This window comes from Canis lupus, chromosome X, assembly GCF_048164855.1.
Source record: "Canis lupus baileyi chromosome X, mCanLup2.hap1, whole genome shotgun sequence".
NCBI classification, from domain to species: Eukaryota; Metazoa; Chordata; class Mammalia; order Carnivora; family Canidae; genus Canis; species Canis lupus.
Window position 1 is genome coordinate 107,275,390 of NC_132876.1, and position 17,710 is coordinate 107,293,099.

General features: G+C 40.0%; 1 protein-coding gene across 5 annotated transcripts in view; it reads right to left on the reverse strand.

Moving 5' to 3' along the window:
• Positions 1 to 17,710, reverse strand: part of PHEX (phosphate regulating endopeptidase X-linked) — a 210,125-nt gene that overhangs the window by 179,172 nt on the left and 13,243 nt on the right. For all 5 annotated transcript variants that reach the window (XM_072818317.1, XM_072818316.1, XM_072818315.1 and 2 more), the window contains one exon: positions 13,776 to 13,937. In XM_072818317.1, the coding sequence (XP_072674418.1) occupies positions 13,776 to 13,937 (162 nt within the window). The remainder of the gene's footprint in view (positions 1 to 13,775; positions 13,938 to 17,710) is intronic.

The following is a 17,710-nucleotide window of genomic DNA, read 5'->3' on the forward strand; positions in this document are numbered from 1 at the left end:
CTCAGCAATGTGTGTTCGTTCTCTTGCTTAATTTGAAGTCAAATCCACAGAACAAGATTGCATATAACTAGAACATCGCCATCACAGGAGACCCAGCATTTTTCATTCTGAAAAAAGAATTATATACGTCTAGAAATTTAAGGCTATTTGGATTTAAATAAAAGAAAGCAATATAAAAATGTCTCGAAATGACTCCAAAAACATTTGAAGAACAAGTAAAGCTCTGGGCGAGGTGAGATATTCTGAGTCTTGAATCCTGGGTGTCACATGCACACCGCAGGTCTGGCCGAGTGCGCAGGCAGGCGGGAGGCATCTGGCAAGAGCACTTCCATAGACGTCCTGCCACACCATGGGCTGCGCAGCCTTCAGACCTCAGCCGGAGCCACAATTGCTTGTTCTCCTCACCCAGCACTTCCCACATGTTCCCCACCAGACATGTTTCATTCTGGCAATGACCTACAGCTTTCAAACCCTAACTTGCTCTTCTCCACAGTTTAGAGTTTCCAGATGGACATCGACACCTCTGACCTCAATTAAAATAACAGACCTCTAGGTCTTAATTTACTTGCACCGTTGTGTATCCAAACCAGTGTGTAGATCAGGGGGAAAAAAGAAATCCCTTGTCTTTTCCTTTATTATTCTGAGACTTGGCCAAAAGATTGGGAAATGTAAATCGAGAGAAATTAATAAGTTAAGGTGCTGCCCGGCATTCTTTAATGTCAACTAGCAAAGCATATTGCCAGAGCAGTAGTTTTGAATGGGTCTCAGCTCAGAAAACTCAGGGAACATTCTCCAATGGACATTGCCTACAGTTCATGACTCCGTTGTTTGGTTTTCACCCTTTGAGTAGGTTCTCAAATTTGGCTCCACATTAAAGTCACCTGGGGAGGGAGGAGGGGGTGGCTAAAGATCCAGAAGGCCAGGCTCCACCCCAGACCAATTACATCAAAAGTCGTAAGGATGGGGCCCAGGCATCTGTGTTTTTTAAGCTCCCTCGTGATTTCGGTGTGCGGCCATCGGTGAGAAGCACGGCTCTAGAACAGCCCCATCCACTACAGAAGCTGGGAGTCATGTGAGGCTACTGAACACTGGAAATGCAGTTCATCTACATGGAGATGGGTAGCAAGTATAAGAAGCATACCAGAGTCCAAAGACTTAGGAACGAAAGAATGTAAACTGTCTTGTGAACAAGTTTTTATACTGATTACGTGAAATGAAAATTCTTTGGATATGTTGGGTTGGACAGAATCATGGGATTTTACCTGGTTCCTTTTTTCCTTTTCTAACTCAGCTGTTGAAAAATATAAAATTAACAGGTAATTTGCATTTGTGACTTCTATTACATTTCTGGACAATAGTGACTTTATAGGTCCTTCGCTGTGTGAATATGAATGAAATACTTAACCTCTCCAAGCCTCCGCTTTCACAACTATAAAATGGAACAATACCATCCTCTTAGCTTGTCAAGATTTTTACCAGGCGCTAAGGGTCAAACCATCTGAATCCAAATCCTAGCTCCACTGCCTATCAGCTATGTGATCTTGGGCTGCTCGATGGGACTGCTCAGTGCCTTTGCTTCCTCATTGACAAAATGGAGATATATCTTCCATCTTATGGACATGGTGGGAGTTCACTTTAGACAGCTCAACTAAGGATATTATTAAACAAAGTCATCTCTATACAGTGCCTGGCTTCCTAGGCCCTTCTCCATGTCATGCATTCCTAGGAATTATTTTATAATCATTAAGAGCTCATTTTATAGCAAGGAGTAGAAATCCTGCCCATTAGTAATACACTGGGGGAGAAATAGGCATTTTGCCACACCTTAAAGATGCCCAACCCATCCACACCATCAAGTTGCAGTCTCAGAGATGAGGGTGAGAATACAGCCAAAGCCATCTCATCAGGGAGATCGGAAATGCAAGGGCGAAATTTTCAACTCAGTTCGCGGTCACCTTGTGTGCAAGCAACTTTTTCATTTTTCTGGTACCTCAGTCTTGCCACTGACCAATGAGGAGTAGAGTAAAGGTAATGGACTGACCCACTTCTCTAAAGACACAGGTTTCAAGGTCCAGGAGATCTGAGTCATCTGCTTCTGCTGTGAAATCTGGATGACCCTTGGAAGTTCCCGCAAAAATCCCACATTCTCAGCTCCATTATCATTCCAGCTTGTGGCAACAACAGCAAGAACATGTGGGGACTTGGAGGAGCTTCAGGAATCACTGCCACAGCTCACGTGGGTACGCCTCGGAACTGTCACCACCGAAACCAGCTAGGATTTGTCTTCCCTTTCCAGTCATCATCTTTCAGGAAGTGGCTTTTTAAAAATATGCAACCCTTCTGAACAACTGCCAAGTAAAATACACTTACACACACCAACCATGCAAAATGGGGCCTGGGTGTGGAGAAGCTGGGAAGTGTCCCTGTAGGTGTATATGTGTCCTTCTCAGGAGGCACAGGTCCTGTGCCATCAGTCCGGCCAGAGAACTTATCTTTAGTCAAAAGAACCTAAATTTAGTAGGCAGTCTTCTAAAGTAAAAAATGTTTCTTTCTTCCTACCACATTCAAGCTAACTGGCAGGAAACTTTTCATAACGTGTTGCAATACTTAGGCCACAAAAATGCCCCTCGTCTGCTTCCCCTCTCCTTTGTTTCAGTCCTTATTCCAGGCACAGCGTTTCCAGGCTGTAGCTCCACTTCTCGGGAAGCTCAGCATTCCCTGTTACAAGTAAAAAATCTCACCAATGGATTTCGACATCTTTCATTGGCCCATCTCACTCCTGTTGCCTCTCCCCAAGACCTTTCAGTGCCCCCCTCCCAACAACGCCAAGTTCCATGGATTTGGTCTTTCCCTTGGGACTCTTGTTCATAGCACCTCCAGAACTATAGTCCCCTCTATCCCTACCCTTCCAAGCTCAACCAAGAGTCCCTGTCTTCAAGGATCGGATAACAAGCAAGGTCTTTCATACAACATGTATTATGTACTTGTGAATGAAGACTCTACTTTGTGTGTTACTGTCTTCAATCATTTGCGTTGCATCTAAGTATTTTTAAGTAGACCACGGCAAAAGCTGTATTGTCTCTAGCTGGGCATTGACTTTTAACTCTCTGCTTTCAGAAGAGGCTTGTGACAACACTCAGCAATTTCACCTATAAATATATTTATTCCATGGCATAGGTAATCGCACAAAGCCTGCACTGTAATCAGTTCGAGGTTTGGTGTTGGCACAAATCTCCAAACACAAAACTCTGGCTTCACCTAATGTCCTTATAAACATATATGAGCTGTTGGTAATGTGCTTATTACCCAGGGATTCAAGGGTAATGTGGACTGTTCAAAGATTTGGGCATGAGCGGACCCATGGTGTCACGTAATAGCCAACTCTACTTGAAACACCTAGATGAGGATGCATCAAAGGGCTGGAGTTTAGTGAAACTACACCTTCTTGAGGCCTGCCCCAGCAACCTTTACCCAGGCAGTGGTTTTTTGTGCCACACATTCCCTGGACAGGCTCTTAAAGCCTAACGATCATTCTTAAAATAATGTTTATGAATACACAGGTTTACAACAGAAACCAGTCATTCTGAAGCACAGTTAATAAAACAGTTGGTTTACTGTTTGTAACCATGATATCTGTGCTACTTCCTTAAGTCACTAAATAATACGATGCAGTATTGGGTCTAACCATTGCTGTGATTCTGAAATGGTGATGTGTGTAGATAATATTTCAAGATACTTGCAACATCTATATCAAGACCAAAAAATCATGATTCCCATTGGTAACGGTGTCACAGCCAACAACACTAGAGTTTTGCCTGCTTTCATAATTAAAGAAAATGCTAAAGTTCCACCAGAGGTTAGTGAAAATAAAGGTGCATCTTTTCCCCTTCAAGTCCCTGGAATTCTACAGGCAGCCCTCTTGAGGTAAGAATCCCCTAGGCAGAAAGAAAAGAAAAAAGAGAAGAAAGGCAAACAGGTGAGAACAACAAAAAAGTGACATCTAAAGAGGATGTAGAACAGCCTAAGATGACCCTTTCCTCGTTTTCACCAATTCCACTTGCCTCTTCTCTCTTTTCCTGCAGGAGGGATTGAAAACTCATGTCCCCCCAACCAATGTGTCGTCCAAACAAACAAATTATCAAAATCCTGCAGGTCTGAGGTCGCGACCAAGGTCTGCCAATAAAAGCTAGGAACACACACAGATGTCCTAACCTACTGTTTCCATTTCCAGGCTCCTTCCTTTCAGGATCAGCGGCCTTATTTACAGGCACCGTGAGACTTTCGGGAAGAACTACACTGTACCATTTTACTTTGCTGGTGCTGCTAAAGTTTTGTAATCAATTTGTCATTTTTCATGTGGCCAGGAATCTAACATGTATCAACCACCTACTACATGCCACTAGCTTTCAAAAATGTTAATTTCAAAATAAATAAATAAATAAATAAATAATTTTTTAAAAAATTAAAAATGTTAATTTCATCCTCGTGAAATTAACAATAATAGCAGGTGTTATTTATTGAGTTCTGTGCAGAAGACTTTTGATGCACCTCATTGAATCAATCCAACAGGATCACCAGATAAGAAACTCCGAGTCAGAGGAAAGCGGTTTGCCAGCGGTCACAGAGCCAGGAAGTTCTCTTTGTCCTTAGTATAACTGACACAAGATCACGCCACCAGAGAGCCTTGGAGCCCCAGGAAGGGCTCTAGCCTGCCTCACTGTCCATTCCCCTGTCCTGCCTCCCTGAGGCCTGGAACAGAAATGAAGAACAACTGACAATTACCCTTCCCCTCCCATCAGGGGCAAGCACCAGCTGCATCTCAGGACTCCTCTGGAACAGCACGTCGGGCCCTAGGCCCAGATGGAGGGGGAAAAAGAAGAGAAGAGCAAGCCACCCCTCCCCACTGAGTCAGCCAGCCACTCACAGAGGGCACAGTCTTTCTCTCCTCTCCTTACCAAGTATTAGTAAGCACCAACTCTATGCCAGGCACGATGCTGGGTGCTGAGTCACAGCAGAACCCAAAAAGACAGGCAGAGGTAAGACAAACAGCAAGCAAATACACAAACAAGATAATTCGAATGGTTATGAGTGCCACAAAGAACACTAATACAGTAACAGGATGAGGGACTGGAGATGAGAGTAGGGAACTATTTTTAGGGACCGTGTTCTCTGCCCCTTCTCTATCACTAACATAAACTTGAATTTATACCCACGTAGCTCACCTTTCCAATGGCCTATTCGTGGCTCTAGAGCAGCATCGACAGAAACATTATCTGAGCTATATATGGCATTATTCATTTCCTTGTACATTTAAAGATAAGAAAAATGAAACAGGTGAGGTTGTTTAATAATATATTCTAACCAAAGAGGTCTTAAAATACTATCATTTTAATATATAATTGAGGAAAGGGCACCTGGGTGGTTGAGTGTCTGCCTTTGGCTCAGGTGGTGATCCTGGAGTCACCGGAATGAGTCCCACATTGGGCTCCCTGCAGGGAGCCACTTCTCCCTCTGCCTGTGTCTCTGCCTCTCTCTGTGTCCCTCATGAATAAACACATAAAATCTTTAAAAAATGTAATTGAGGAAATAAATCATCAACTTCTTGGTGAAATATTTTACATTTTTTTAAATGAAGTCTTTGAAATTTAGTGTGTATTTTTTATTTATACCACATTTCAAGTCCAGCTAGCCATACTTCAAGTACTCAAAAGCCACCAGTGGTGGTGAGGGGGGTTACCTGGGTGGCGTAGTCGGTTATAACATCCAACTCTTGGTTTGGGCTCAGGCCAGATCTCGGGGTTGTGAGATCAAGCCCTGCATCAGGCTCCACTTTCAGTGCAGAGTCTGCTTGAATTTCTCTCTTCCTTTGCCTCTGCCCCTCCACCTCGCTTGTATGGTCTTTCTCTCGCAAATTAATATATAAAATGTTTTTTAAAAAGTCCTGAGTAGCTAGTGGATTACGGTACTTATTAAAACATTTTCTGCTGTTCAGATGTTTAAGTTCCACATGCGTAGTCCTGAGGGTCTTATTAATCTCTGCACTTCTGTATCCTCCTGTGTCTAACACAATGCCTCTTGCTAGATATGAATGAAAAACTATAAATTTTAATTGCTATTGCTACTGGCAAGGATTTTATGACCAAACAGACTTAGAAAAAATCACAAGACAATGAATGTTGAAGCAGAGAGAAACAAAGAAATAGGATCTTTAATGATATGGTGCAGCTGCTGGATCCATCCTTACCTGAAGTCTACATATTATCAGACACTTTGGTTCCTTGAACCAGAAAATGTTCTCTATTTTTAAGCCAGGTGGAGTTGGGATTTTTGTTACCTGTTACTGAAAGCAACTGGTGCCAAGAAAAAAGTAAATGCCAAGTCAATTGTCTTGACTTCACAGATTAATTAATACAGCCACTATGTTGGCAAACTGAACTCCAATAAAAAGAAATTAAAAAAATAAAAATAAAAAAATAAAAATAAATTAATACAGCCAAAATGCTGTACATTTCAGTCTATTTAAAGTGAATGTAAAAAAATAGAAATAAAAATAAATAAAGTGAATGTATTTCCCCAAAATTAAAGAGCACATAACCCAGAATGGATCTAATGAACAGATCTGGTTCTTGTCAAGTGCACCAAACTTATATGTAATATCAACCACTGTGGCAGAAGAGCTACGTGAAAGCCACAGGAAAAAAAGATCAGATCTTAAAATCAAATGCTTGGAGCAGAGAAAAGTTATAAAGACAAGGGCATGCACTGGAAGTAGAAAGGGACACACCAGGAAGCCTAAAATGCTATCAGAACTAGCGGACCACAGCTTTGACGCATGATGGCCGTTCTCATGGCCTCTTCACTTCCTTCAGCTATTTAGAAAAACATATTCTAGAGCTACATACACATTTTTCAAAGAGGCTTCAGGAAGAAATTCATTTGTCTGTTTGAGGTGTTTCCTAACAAGAAATTGCTAAACTTTTTAAATCAGACTTCTTTCCCTTTCCTCACACTCTACACACCCCCACCCCTACCCATCCTCAAATGGTGTTCTGAGAGTAGGAAAAACACAGACAACCAACAACAAAAATTTTTTTCAGGTAAAATCATTTTGTTTCACATTCTAAATGTCTTCTAGACAGGCCCAAATCTTCACGGGCCACCTCTCTGTGCATGCAGGACTTAGGATGACATAGGTAGAATTTGGCAATTTGCTGCTTCATGTGTGGCCACGTGAAAAAGAGCCAGCATGGTCACAAAAACAGGAATCTGCTCTGAGTGGGCACCCTGCCCCCTGCCATTTATACAGCAGATTGACTGAGATTTAACGGTGCTGAGTTTTGCCAAGAATAAAAAGCCAATCACCACAATGGCTGGTTGCTCCCTAGCACTTCTCCACCATATCCCCATTTTTTTTTCTAGTCTGACGTTTGTTTCAAAGAACTTAATGGTGTCAGAGCTCAGTTTGGTACATCATAGTGTGTTCGTGGTGCCAGGAAAATGGCACCGTTCACTGTCTTCAATCGGCTGAACTTCCTAATTATCAAATGACTTTACAGAAGCTAAAGTTTCCAGTTGCCCATTATCTGCAAAAGATTATTTGGCTAGGATCATTATGGCAAAAACAAGATTTGGAGGGGTTATTTAATTATGAGAACCATCTGAATCTCAGCCAGCAGATATTTACAAATAAATAACCCATCTATGAATCATAATCATCTTTCTTTGCTCATTAATGCGTAGACCCTACTTCATCTTATTGTTCTGCTGGTACTGTCTGTGCTTGAACATAATAATATACTGCATTTCTTTACAAAATATTGGCAAAGATTGCTATTCTACAACAGAGATGAGCTGGCCCTACCTTGAGTCATCTGTCTTCTGTTTGACACAAGTGTTCTATCTCACTTATTGCCTCATGTTTCATAAGTGCTCATTTGCAAAATTTTCATCTGCTCGTTCATAAGCAACACATGCTGTGTCATCCTCACGGTCACATGAAGACAAATTTGGGAGGTTTTGTGGGAAGGAAATTTTGAGACATTCAAACACATGACTATATTCGGCCTTCTTTAAAAAAAAAAAACCTGCTTCTTGGAGAGAATAAGAAATAATTTTATCTTCCAACTAGAAATCTGAGTCTTATATGCCATTTAAAGAAAAAAATCCACAAAGCCAGGTTGCTGACTTCAATAGAGGGCAATTTTTCATCAGCCAGGTCTGTCAAATCCATTTTATTTCACAAATTGGACAGCCGTATCTGTGTGTTCTCTATCAGCCATAAGAAAATGGTATTCTTTTGATTGGTAGTATTGGGTTTTATTTTTGGATGTTCTCTCTTTTTATCAAGGGTGAGGAAAAAGATCTAGACAGTATTCAATATTTTTGAAAGCACATGATATTTACAAACGATAAGACCAGAATAAAACTTAAAGCATTTGGTAGACATTACTTCATGAGCCTTAGAACTAGCTGTGAGACGAAATGGAGGCACAGACAACAAACATTTACTCTCAGAGGGCCTGCTCTATGCCAGGAACTGGCCTGGGATAAAACATGATCTCTGAGGGTCATCTCCCCTAGTCCTCACAAGCCCTACGAAATGAGTTCTTTTATCCCCATTTGGAAGGTAAGAAAACTGAGCTAGGTGAAATAAGTAGTTGGCCAAAACTGGCACAGAGGAGAAACATAAAGGAACCAGGATTCAAATACAGGTCTGCAGCTTCAGCACTCATGCTCTGAGTGGCTTACAATGAGGGGAAAAAATTCTGGAAATAATCTAAATGGCAACATGGGAATTGATTGAATCAACTGTAGTATATCCACACAAAGCAGTCATGGCAAAGGATGATAAAGATCTATTTTAATTGACGTGAATAGATGTTAACATGTCAAATGAAAGGACATTATAAAAATAGAATATTTGATCCTTTTTGGCATATACATATAACTTGATATGTATATTCACATTTAAAAGGTTATCACTGGGTGGTAGGACTTGATGTAGATTCTTTTTTGACTTGTTTTTACTTTTTTTGTTTTTATTACTGAAGGATAATTGGCATACAATATCCTATTAGCTTCAGGTGTACAACATAGTGACTCAACAACTCTGTACATCACTGAACACTTAACGTGGTAAGTGTAGTCACCATACAATGTTGTTAGGGTATTACTGACGATAGTCCCTATGCTGTACTTTTCATCTCTGTGACTTATTTTACAACTCAAAGTTTGTACCTCTTTATCCCTTTCATCTATTGTGCCCTTCCCTCCATCCCCCTCCCTTCTGACGATCACCAGTTCTTTCTCAGTATATAAGAATCTAGTTTTTTGGTTTGTTCATTTGGTCTTTAGATTCCATATATAAGCGAAGTCGTATGTTACTTGTTTCTTCCTGTTATTCACCTACAGTCGACGTACAATGACCCTGTATTACCTGGATGGCTGGATGATGGGTACACAGACTGTGAGACACGCAGATACACAGAGATAGAATATGTAACAATAGGTAGTCATCTGCAGCACATTTGAAAATCAGAAAAATATCTATCTATAAATCTGCTTATCTATACTTTTATAGATATATCATTTTCTCACTATATGTATAAATGTATACTTAGAGACAGATGTGATAAGATATACATTAATAGAATGGAAGAATAACATGATAAAACAAATGTAACAAACTGGTAATAATCAGGAAATCTGGATAAAGGGTATATGGACATTCTTGTGCCATTCTCTCAACTTTTCTCTAAGGCTGAATTATCTCTAAATTTAAAAGTTTAAAGAACTAATACATATTTTATATATCAAACACATACATCTAGTACAAGATAATACTAACTTAAAAAGAAACCTTACTCGACCATTTGCTCTCTTTCTTGGAAGCCAGAGCCCCAGGATCAATTTTTGAGTTCATCCTTTATAGTCCTTGTCACACTGTAAGCTGGGATTTACTTGATTGTGTCTTTCCCAGAGCAGAGAAATATACGGGAAATCTCCCATTTTGTTTCATAAGGCCAGTGATCTTGATAACAGAGTTTAACAAACCTAGCACACAGAAATCCACAGACCAATCTCAGTCATATACATAAACACAAGTATTTGAAATGAAATATGAGCTTATTCAACTTTAGCAAAGTCTGAAGAGAAAATAATAAACTATTCACAGGTAGGATTTATTTCAAGATTATAAAGTTAATTCAGCATAAGAAAATCCAGAAAAGTTAAAGAGATACTCCATCTGAATCTCTCCATAAACAGCAAAGACATTTTCTTGAGTAACGCCTTTTTGCAAACTAGGAGTAATAGAACACAATAAAGAACACCTATTCAAAACAAAGAAAAAATATATTTGGGGACTGTGGGGGAAATAGCGGAGGCATCACCAACCAAGCTAGGAATAAGAAAATTACACTCAGTGTCATTGCTATTATTCAACACTGCTCTGGAGGCTCCAGCCAATACAGTAAAAGGAAAGGGAGAGACAAAAAGTCTAATTATTTCTTAACTTTAGGACTACTTATCTAAAAAATTCCAAACAAACCACCAAAAAGCTATTAATTAATAAGACAGTTCTAATGAGATCCAATAAAGATACATTAAAACTTGACGACGGGCATCAGGAGTTAGCAAACTTTTTCCATAAGGGTCAGAGGGGCAATAATTTAGGCTTGTGGGTCATACGATTTCTGTAGCAACTACTCCACTTTGCCACTGTGGCACAAAAGCAGCCATCAACAACGCCCAAGTGAATGGATGTATGGTCCCCCAGTGAAACTTTAATTATAAAAACAGGAAGTGAACTAGATTTGGCCCACAAGCCATAGTTTGCTGACCCCTACTTTACAATACCACAAAAAAAAAATTTAAGAACACAGTTGATGAAGAAGATTTACCATTTAAAGCAGCAAGAAAATATATAAAGACCTAGAAATAACTTTCTGCAGGGCAATTCAGTTGTATGCATGCATCAAAAATTAAACTGTGACAGCTCTTTCAATACAACGATTCTATTTCTAGAATATACGTGGATACATATTACAGTGCTATATATGATAAAAAATATATCTATTAACATTATCTATGTCTATGAGAAATACATCATTTTTAAAGCACATGACAGACTAGTAGGCCTGATTTTATCTAGGTTTTTCAATAGATGAATGTGCACATGAGGTCTTACATATGTGCCCACAAATGGAAGTTGTGTAGCCAACTGCTTCATTAGCAGTTATTTCTAGGGGTGAATTTAGGAGCAACTTTCTTCTTACTTTTTCTATTTAATTTTTGTTCCTTTTTACTTTCCCAAATGAGCTTAAAAGTAAAATTTTTCATTTTTAAAAGAAGCAAGCAAACAAAAAACCCACGTGCGACTCTCAACAATTGAGTTTTATTTCTACGAAGTCTTAAAGATCTCATACACAGTAACCTCCTCAAAGAAAAAAAAACACAAAAAATAAAAAAAGTTAAAAAAGTTAAAAAAAACACATCAGTGTACTGATTTTGATTTTTACACCCCTAGGAAGGGCTTTAAATTATTCTAGTTGCTTCATGCCCTGAAGATAGAAATCTTCTGGCTCTGACTAATATGTAAGGAGCACCCATCTGCAAATCTTAGCTTTTTCTTACCCTTCAGTGTCATTTCTGCATACATAATTGTGTGTATGCACACACATGCACCTGTGCACACATCTCTCTGTCTAGGAAGAAAAGACAAAGGAGGGAAACAGGAAACAGGCCAGAATGGTAGATGAAAGACCAACGTGAATTAATATCATACAGGGAAATACTTATTAGTAAATTCTTTTCTCAATAGGTATTATTCTATAGTACGGGAGCCTCACCTGCTGGGTTAGGGAAAAACTGACCTTATTACAAATTCTCTTCTTCTAATTTATGAAACTTTTAAGTCTTCCCAGAAAATTTAAGTCCATACAATTTATATTGGGAAAAGTTGTGAAGCTTAAGTACATTTTTCCTTACAACTGACAACAGGTTTCTAATTACTGCGCCAATAGGTACAGTTGTTAAAACATATATAAATTGATACATTTAATTTTCATGCACTTAAAATCTTGGGAAAATGGAGATGGAGTAGAAAGAAAACTGATGATTCTTCTAACTTCTCAGAATTTCTTTCTGGAGTTCAAAAGTCTCAAATATCCAAAACACCCCAAAATATCCAATGGTGGAAAGAAGGAAACATACCTTGTTCACTTCACATTTGATCTGAAAGTTTCTTATAAGGAATATCTTTTTAAAAAGCTCTAGATCCTATTATTTTACACACTGGATGAAAAAGAAAAGCTCTAGATGGTTTAGTTAAGCAAACGCAATGCTTTAAATGTCAGGTTATGGCACCGGACTACCTCACACCAGTAGAGCAAGAAGCTTCTTGCACTAGAATAGTGCTCTCTCCCTGGCCAGAGATGTCCTCACCCCCATGCCCAGCCCTGTGACTACATTACCCTATAGGGCAAAAGGTACCTTGCAGTGAGATTCAGTTAAGGATCTTGAGGAAGAGTCATTCTGTCACAGAGCAGGGCCCGCTCTACATAAGTAGAAGAGCCTTTTCATAAAAGAAAGAGAGAAAAGACGTGATGAGGGAAGTCAGAGGTCAGCTTGAAGAGAGATCTTAAGATGCTCCAGTGCTAGCTTAGAAGATGTATAAGGGGCTACAGGCCAAGGAATGAAGGTGGCTTGCACCTTCAGGGGCATGTATTCTCCCCATCGAGCCTCCAGAAGCCCTGCCAACTCATTTAGACTCTTAACCTCCAGAATTGTAGGATGATAAATTTGCATTGTTTAAAATCACAAAGTAGGGGCACCTGGCTGGTTCAGTGGTTGAGCGTCTACCTTCAGCTCGGATTGTGACCCCGGGGTCCTGGGACTAAGTCCCATATCAGGCTCCCTCTGGAGAGCCTGCTTCTCCCTCTGCCTGTGTCTCTGCCTCTCTCTTAAGTGAATATATAAAAATAAAATTGAAAAAAAATAATAAAACCAATAAATAAATAAATAATAAAATTCTCTCTAGGTGTCATGTGGTTTTTTCTATCAAAAATAGAAAAAAAAACTATTTTTGCCTTCTAAAAAAGTTACTTTATCTGGCCTTACAATCTCCCTGCTTCCATCCTAAAGTGCCTTCCACCAGTAAAAAATACCTAATGCAAACAGAAGTGCCTCTAGTAAGAGCTTCCAATTTTTGAAGTGTGCACACACACATGCACATATGTATGTACACATATGTGAGTACGTGTGTGTGAGCCTGTCATTATTACAGAGGCCATGGGAGAAAAGAAAGTCCCCCCAGAGCCAAGTCAGAAGTTAACAGGAACAATATGACAAATACAAGGTCATCCAAAGTTCTCAAAAGACAATGAGGTGTTAAGTATATTTTGTAGGCATGAAAATCCAGGACACAAATAAGCAAGTGATGAAGTTTGCTCTGAACACAACAAATAAGTATATTGATAGAAAATAACTTTCATTAACTATTCCTGTGCTCCCAATCTCAAGGAAATGCTAGCTATCCTTCAGCAGAACTTATTATTAGCTAATACAAACATAACAAGGCCTCTGCTAGGCTTGTGTTGGAGCTCTGGGAGACTGAAATCCCACAATTTTCCTTTCAATCTTCCATTTTTAAAAAATCTTGGAAATGAATTTAGGACAGTTAAAGTAAGCAGGCATGCTTCAAATCCAAAACTGTGTTTTTCTTGTCAAGTACTGCTCTCTATAAAGTGCGTCACCAAACCCCAGTAGAAACTTACCCTTCAACTTGAGGTCAACGTTATGTCTCAGCCAAGGGTAAACTCCATAGCTTGGCATATCTTCAGGAATCGGATTATTGTTTATCCAGCCATCACAAGCAAACCGGAAGAAATTATCACAAGGGTCCACAGAGAAATTTACCTTACTCAAGATGGCAGCAGCTATTTAAAAAGAAAATCATAGGATTAATGACAAGCACTGAACACCATGTACTGTTCTCTTCCAAATTAAACAACCATTTCCTATCAACCAGCTCCCAAGCCTTGGCTTTTACTTTTCCTCTCAAATGACTCCCTGAATCAGCTTCACTATATTAAATTACTGCATTCAGATTGAGTGGGTAAAAGCTTGGTGGTATTAGTGTTAATGGTTTTTGCAGGCCTGCCCCTGACATCTGCACGGCATGGGATAGGAATACAAATGGAGTCTATGGTAAACTGTCTGCAAAGATGTGTGTGACATTTCCTTCCACCCCTCTCATCCCTCTGCAAGGTGACTTTGCAACTCATCCCATCAAGTGATAGGATCTATTCTCCCTGCCTTGAATCTGGGTTGGCCTTGCAACTTGCTGTGACCAGCAGAATATAGCGGAGTAACTTTTCTTGAGTTTCAAAACTAGGCCTTAAGAGGACCTTACACCTTCCATATTAACTCCCTGTGAATGAAGCTCTAAGCCCTTTGAAGAAGCCTCCTGGAGGAGGTGAGGCCCCCTGGAAAATAACCCAGTCGGCACCAACCGCCAGACATGTGACTGTAGCCATCATGGACCTTCCAGGCCAGATGACCCTCTTGCTGAATGCAGCTGTATGAATGAGCCTAGGCAAGAGCAGCAGAGAAACCCCCCCAGTGAACTCACAGAATCAGAAGAAATAATAAATCACTTGTTTCAAGACTCTAAGGTTTGGGGGTAGTTTGTTCTGCAGCAAAATCTGAGTGAAACTGAGGCCCATAGGTCATATTGAAATATTTAAAAGATATATTTACAATATATTTCCATAAAAACCTCAAAAGCCAGGTATGAATTCCTGAGCCCTTGGATATTCAGTGTAGCTCTCAGAGGAATGAACCCCTGGAAGAGACCTCCCCACGGGCCCTACAGGGAGGTTCAGGGCTCTTTAGCAGGGAATTCTGGGTTGTAAAAGGATAGGGCTGCTGACCTGGCCCCTGGATTAGGGGAGCGGCATGGCCAGAGGAGAGCAAAGTGGAGCATTCTAAATGAGGGCCCAGGGCAGGGGCCCCTCTCACCCAGGCCTCAGGGCAGAACTGAGTACATGTTTAAATTAACAGAAAGACACAAACGACTGATTTGCCATTTCTTCCTCTTTCATAAGCACACACATGATTACACATGAAACACAGTCAACGAGGAAGCTTGTGCATACTGAAAGACGTATCTATGAGCTTTAAAATAAATCTTTCATTGAAAAATGAGAAGGTTCTTGGAGCACCTGGGTGGCTCAGTCAGTTGAGTATCTGACTTCAGCTCAGGTCATGATCTCAGGATCCTGGGATTGAGCTCCGCATTGGGCTACACGCTCAGCGGGGAGTCTGCTTGTCCCTTTCCCTCTGTCCCTCACCCTGCTTGTGCTCACTTATGTTCTCTCTCTCTTTTTTTAAAAGATTATTTATTTATTTATTTATTTATTTATGAGAGACGGAAAGAGGCAGAGACACAGGCAGAGGGAGAAGCAGGCTCCACGCAGGGAGCCCGATGTGGGACTCGATCCCAGGTCTCCAGGATCACGCCCTGGGCTGAAGGCAGATGCTAAACCGCTGAGCCACCCAGGGATCCCCTCACTTATGTTCTCTTGCACCCGCAGTCTATCTCTCAAATAATATAGTCTTTTAAAAAATGGAAAGATTCCAAAATTCCCAATACTGAACTCCAACTCTCTTTCAACTGTCGTATCACTGCTGGCTACCACCCTAACAAAAAGATATGCACTAAAAAAAAAGACAGCCAGTATTTTAATAACATTGGAAAAAAAACATTCTGAGTAATTTTCACACTTTAATTAATGCCAGAATATATTTATTTGAAGTAATGAAAACCCAATGAGTTTTCAGCTAAATATGAAGGAATTGCCCAAATAAAAGAAGTACAATCTGCATATATTTATATATGCTGATTATCAGTTTGGTTACGTGTGTCCTCCAGGTTTAAAACTAAGGCTAGATATTTTTCTAGCCTAGATTTGCTATGAAAATTTTCAACAGCTTTTTGTCCTTGATAAAGTGAATAATAGAGAAATATCTTAGTTTCTATAGGACTTCAAAATCTCCAGCACTTTCCCCCACCCCAAAAAAAATCAAAGCAAAAAAACTAGTTGAGAGGGGCACCTGGGTGGCTCAGTAGGTTAAGGATCCAACTCCTGATTTCAGCTCAGGTCATGATCTCAGGGTCAGGAGATCGAGCCCCACGTCAGGCTCCACACTTAGTGTGAAGCCTGCTTCAGATTCTTTCTCTTCCCACCCCCCACTTGTGCTCTCTCTCTAAAAAATGAAATAAAAAACTAGTTTTTGAAGTTTGATAAATTTAAAACTGGCTTAATATTTTCATCTTTGTGAATTATGTCAATGGTCTCCAATTACATTTTTACTTGCTGCTACTATTTATCATCAATATTAGCTAGGACAAATGCAAATAAGCTAGGACATACAAAACCTTTATTTCAGTTTATATTTATAATTATTCTGTCTGTGTGGCCACAGAACAAATCTGCTATGTGACACCCCAGGGGCAATGATTATACAAGTCTCAGTGCCACACAATATTTACAGTCACAGAAAAGAACCCTCACACACATTTTTATTCACTTAAGCACATTGTTTTCTGGCCACCTTCCCAAACTTCTCCCGGCCCCCAACCTAAAATGTATCCTCTCTATCTCCTCAGTATTCTTGCAGGTACCTACAAAATTGCAAGATCAGCTCTGACCTCAGCCTTGACATAGAGTGGGGAAATACATCACTCACACAGAATTTGGAAGTCAGCACACTGAGTGGGAAAACTCTAGTTTCAACCTCCCCATTCATCATTCATCATTCACAGCTGGGCACAGAGCTGCACTTTCTGTCGGGGAACTGAGACTTCAAATTGCAAGGGACCATAGTTGTCAAGACACCACAACTCCTTTCCCCCTGCTTAGTTCCATGGAGAAAACTCAAAGAGGCTTGTTTTAATAAAGAAACATGATGATCAAAGAAAACTATGAAAGGTCAGATTATGTGTTCTCTCAAGTTACTGCACATAAGGTAAGTGGTTATGGGGTCTCCCACTAGTGTTTATATAGAGATGGAGGCACCACACCCCATGTACCAGACTGAGTTCTTAAGTTCAATCAGGGCTCTAAGGATAAGGTGGTGGTAATAGTAACATTATTAATATTGAGAATTCCCTCTGTGCCAGGAATCATGGTAAGCCCTTTTCAGAAAGTACAGCATCATCTGGAGCCAGACCACCTGGGTTTAAATGCCGGGAACACCATGCAAAAGCTATGTAACCTTGGACAGGTTACTTAACCTCTCAGTTTCCTCATCTGTAAAAAGGGATAATAACTGTACCCCCACAAGATCTTCATGAGAATTAAATGAGTAAATACATGCGAAGTGTTTAGAACAGTGTCAGGCACATTGACAAATAAATACAGTTGCCAGATAAAATACAGAATGCCTACTGAAATTCAAATTTCAGATCACTGATGGCTTTTATAGTTTAAGTACGTACCCAACATTGCAGGGGACACAGACACAAAAACAGCAGTTGTTGTCTATCTGCAATTCAAATTTAACTGAGCATCCTGAACATTGTGTATGTAGTTAAAGTGGCAACCATACATACAAACGTTTGCTATTACAATTCCACAAATACTTATGTGAAACTCCTGAGTTGCGAGATTTTTCAGAGCTCATAGGTTTTCAGATATTAGAAAGC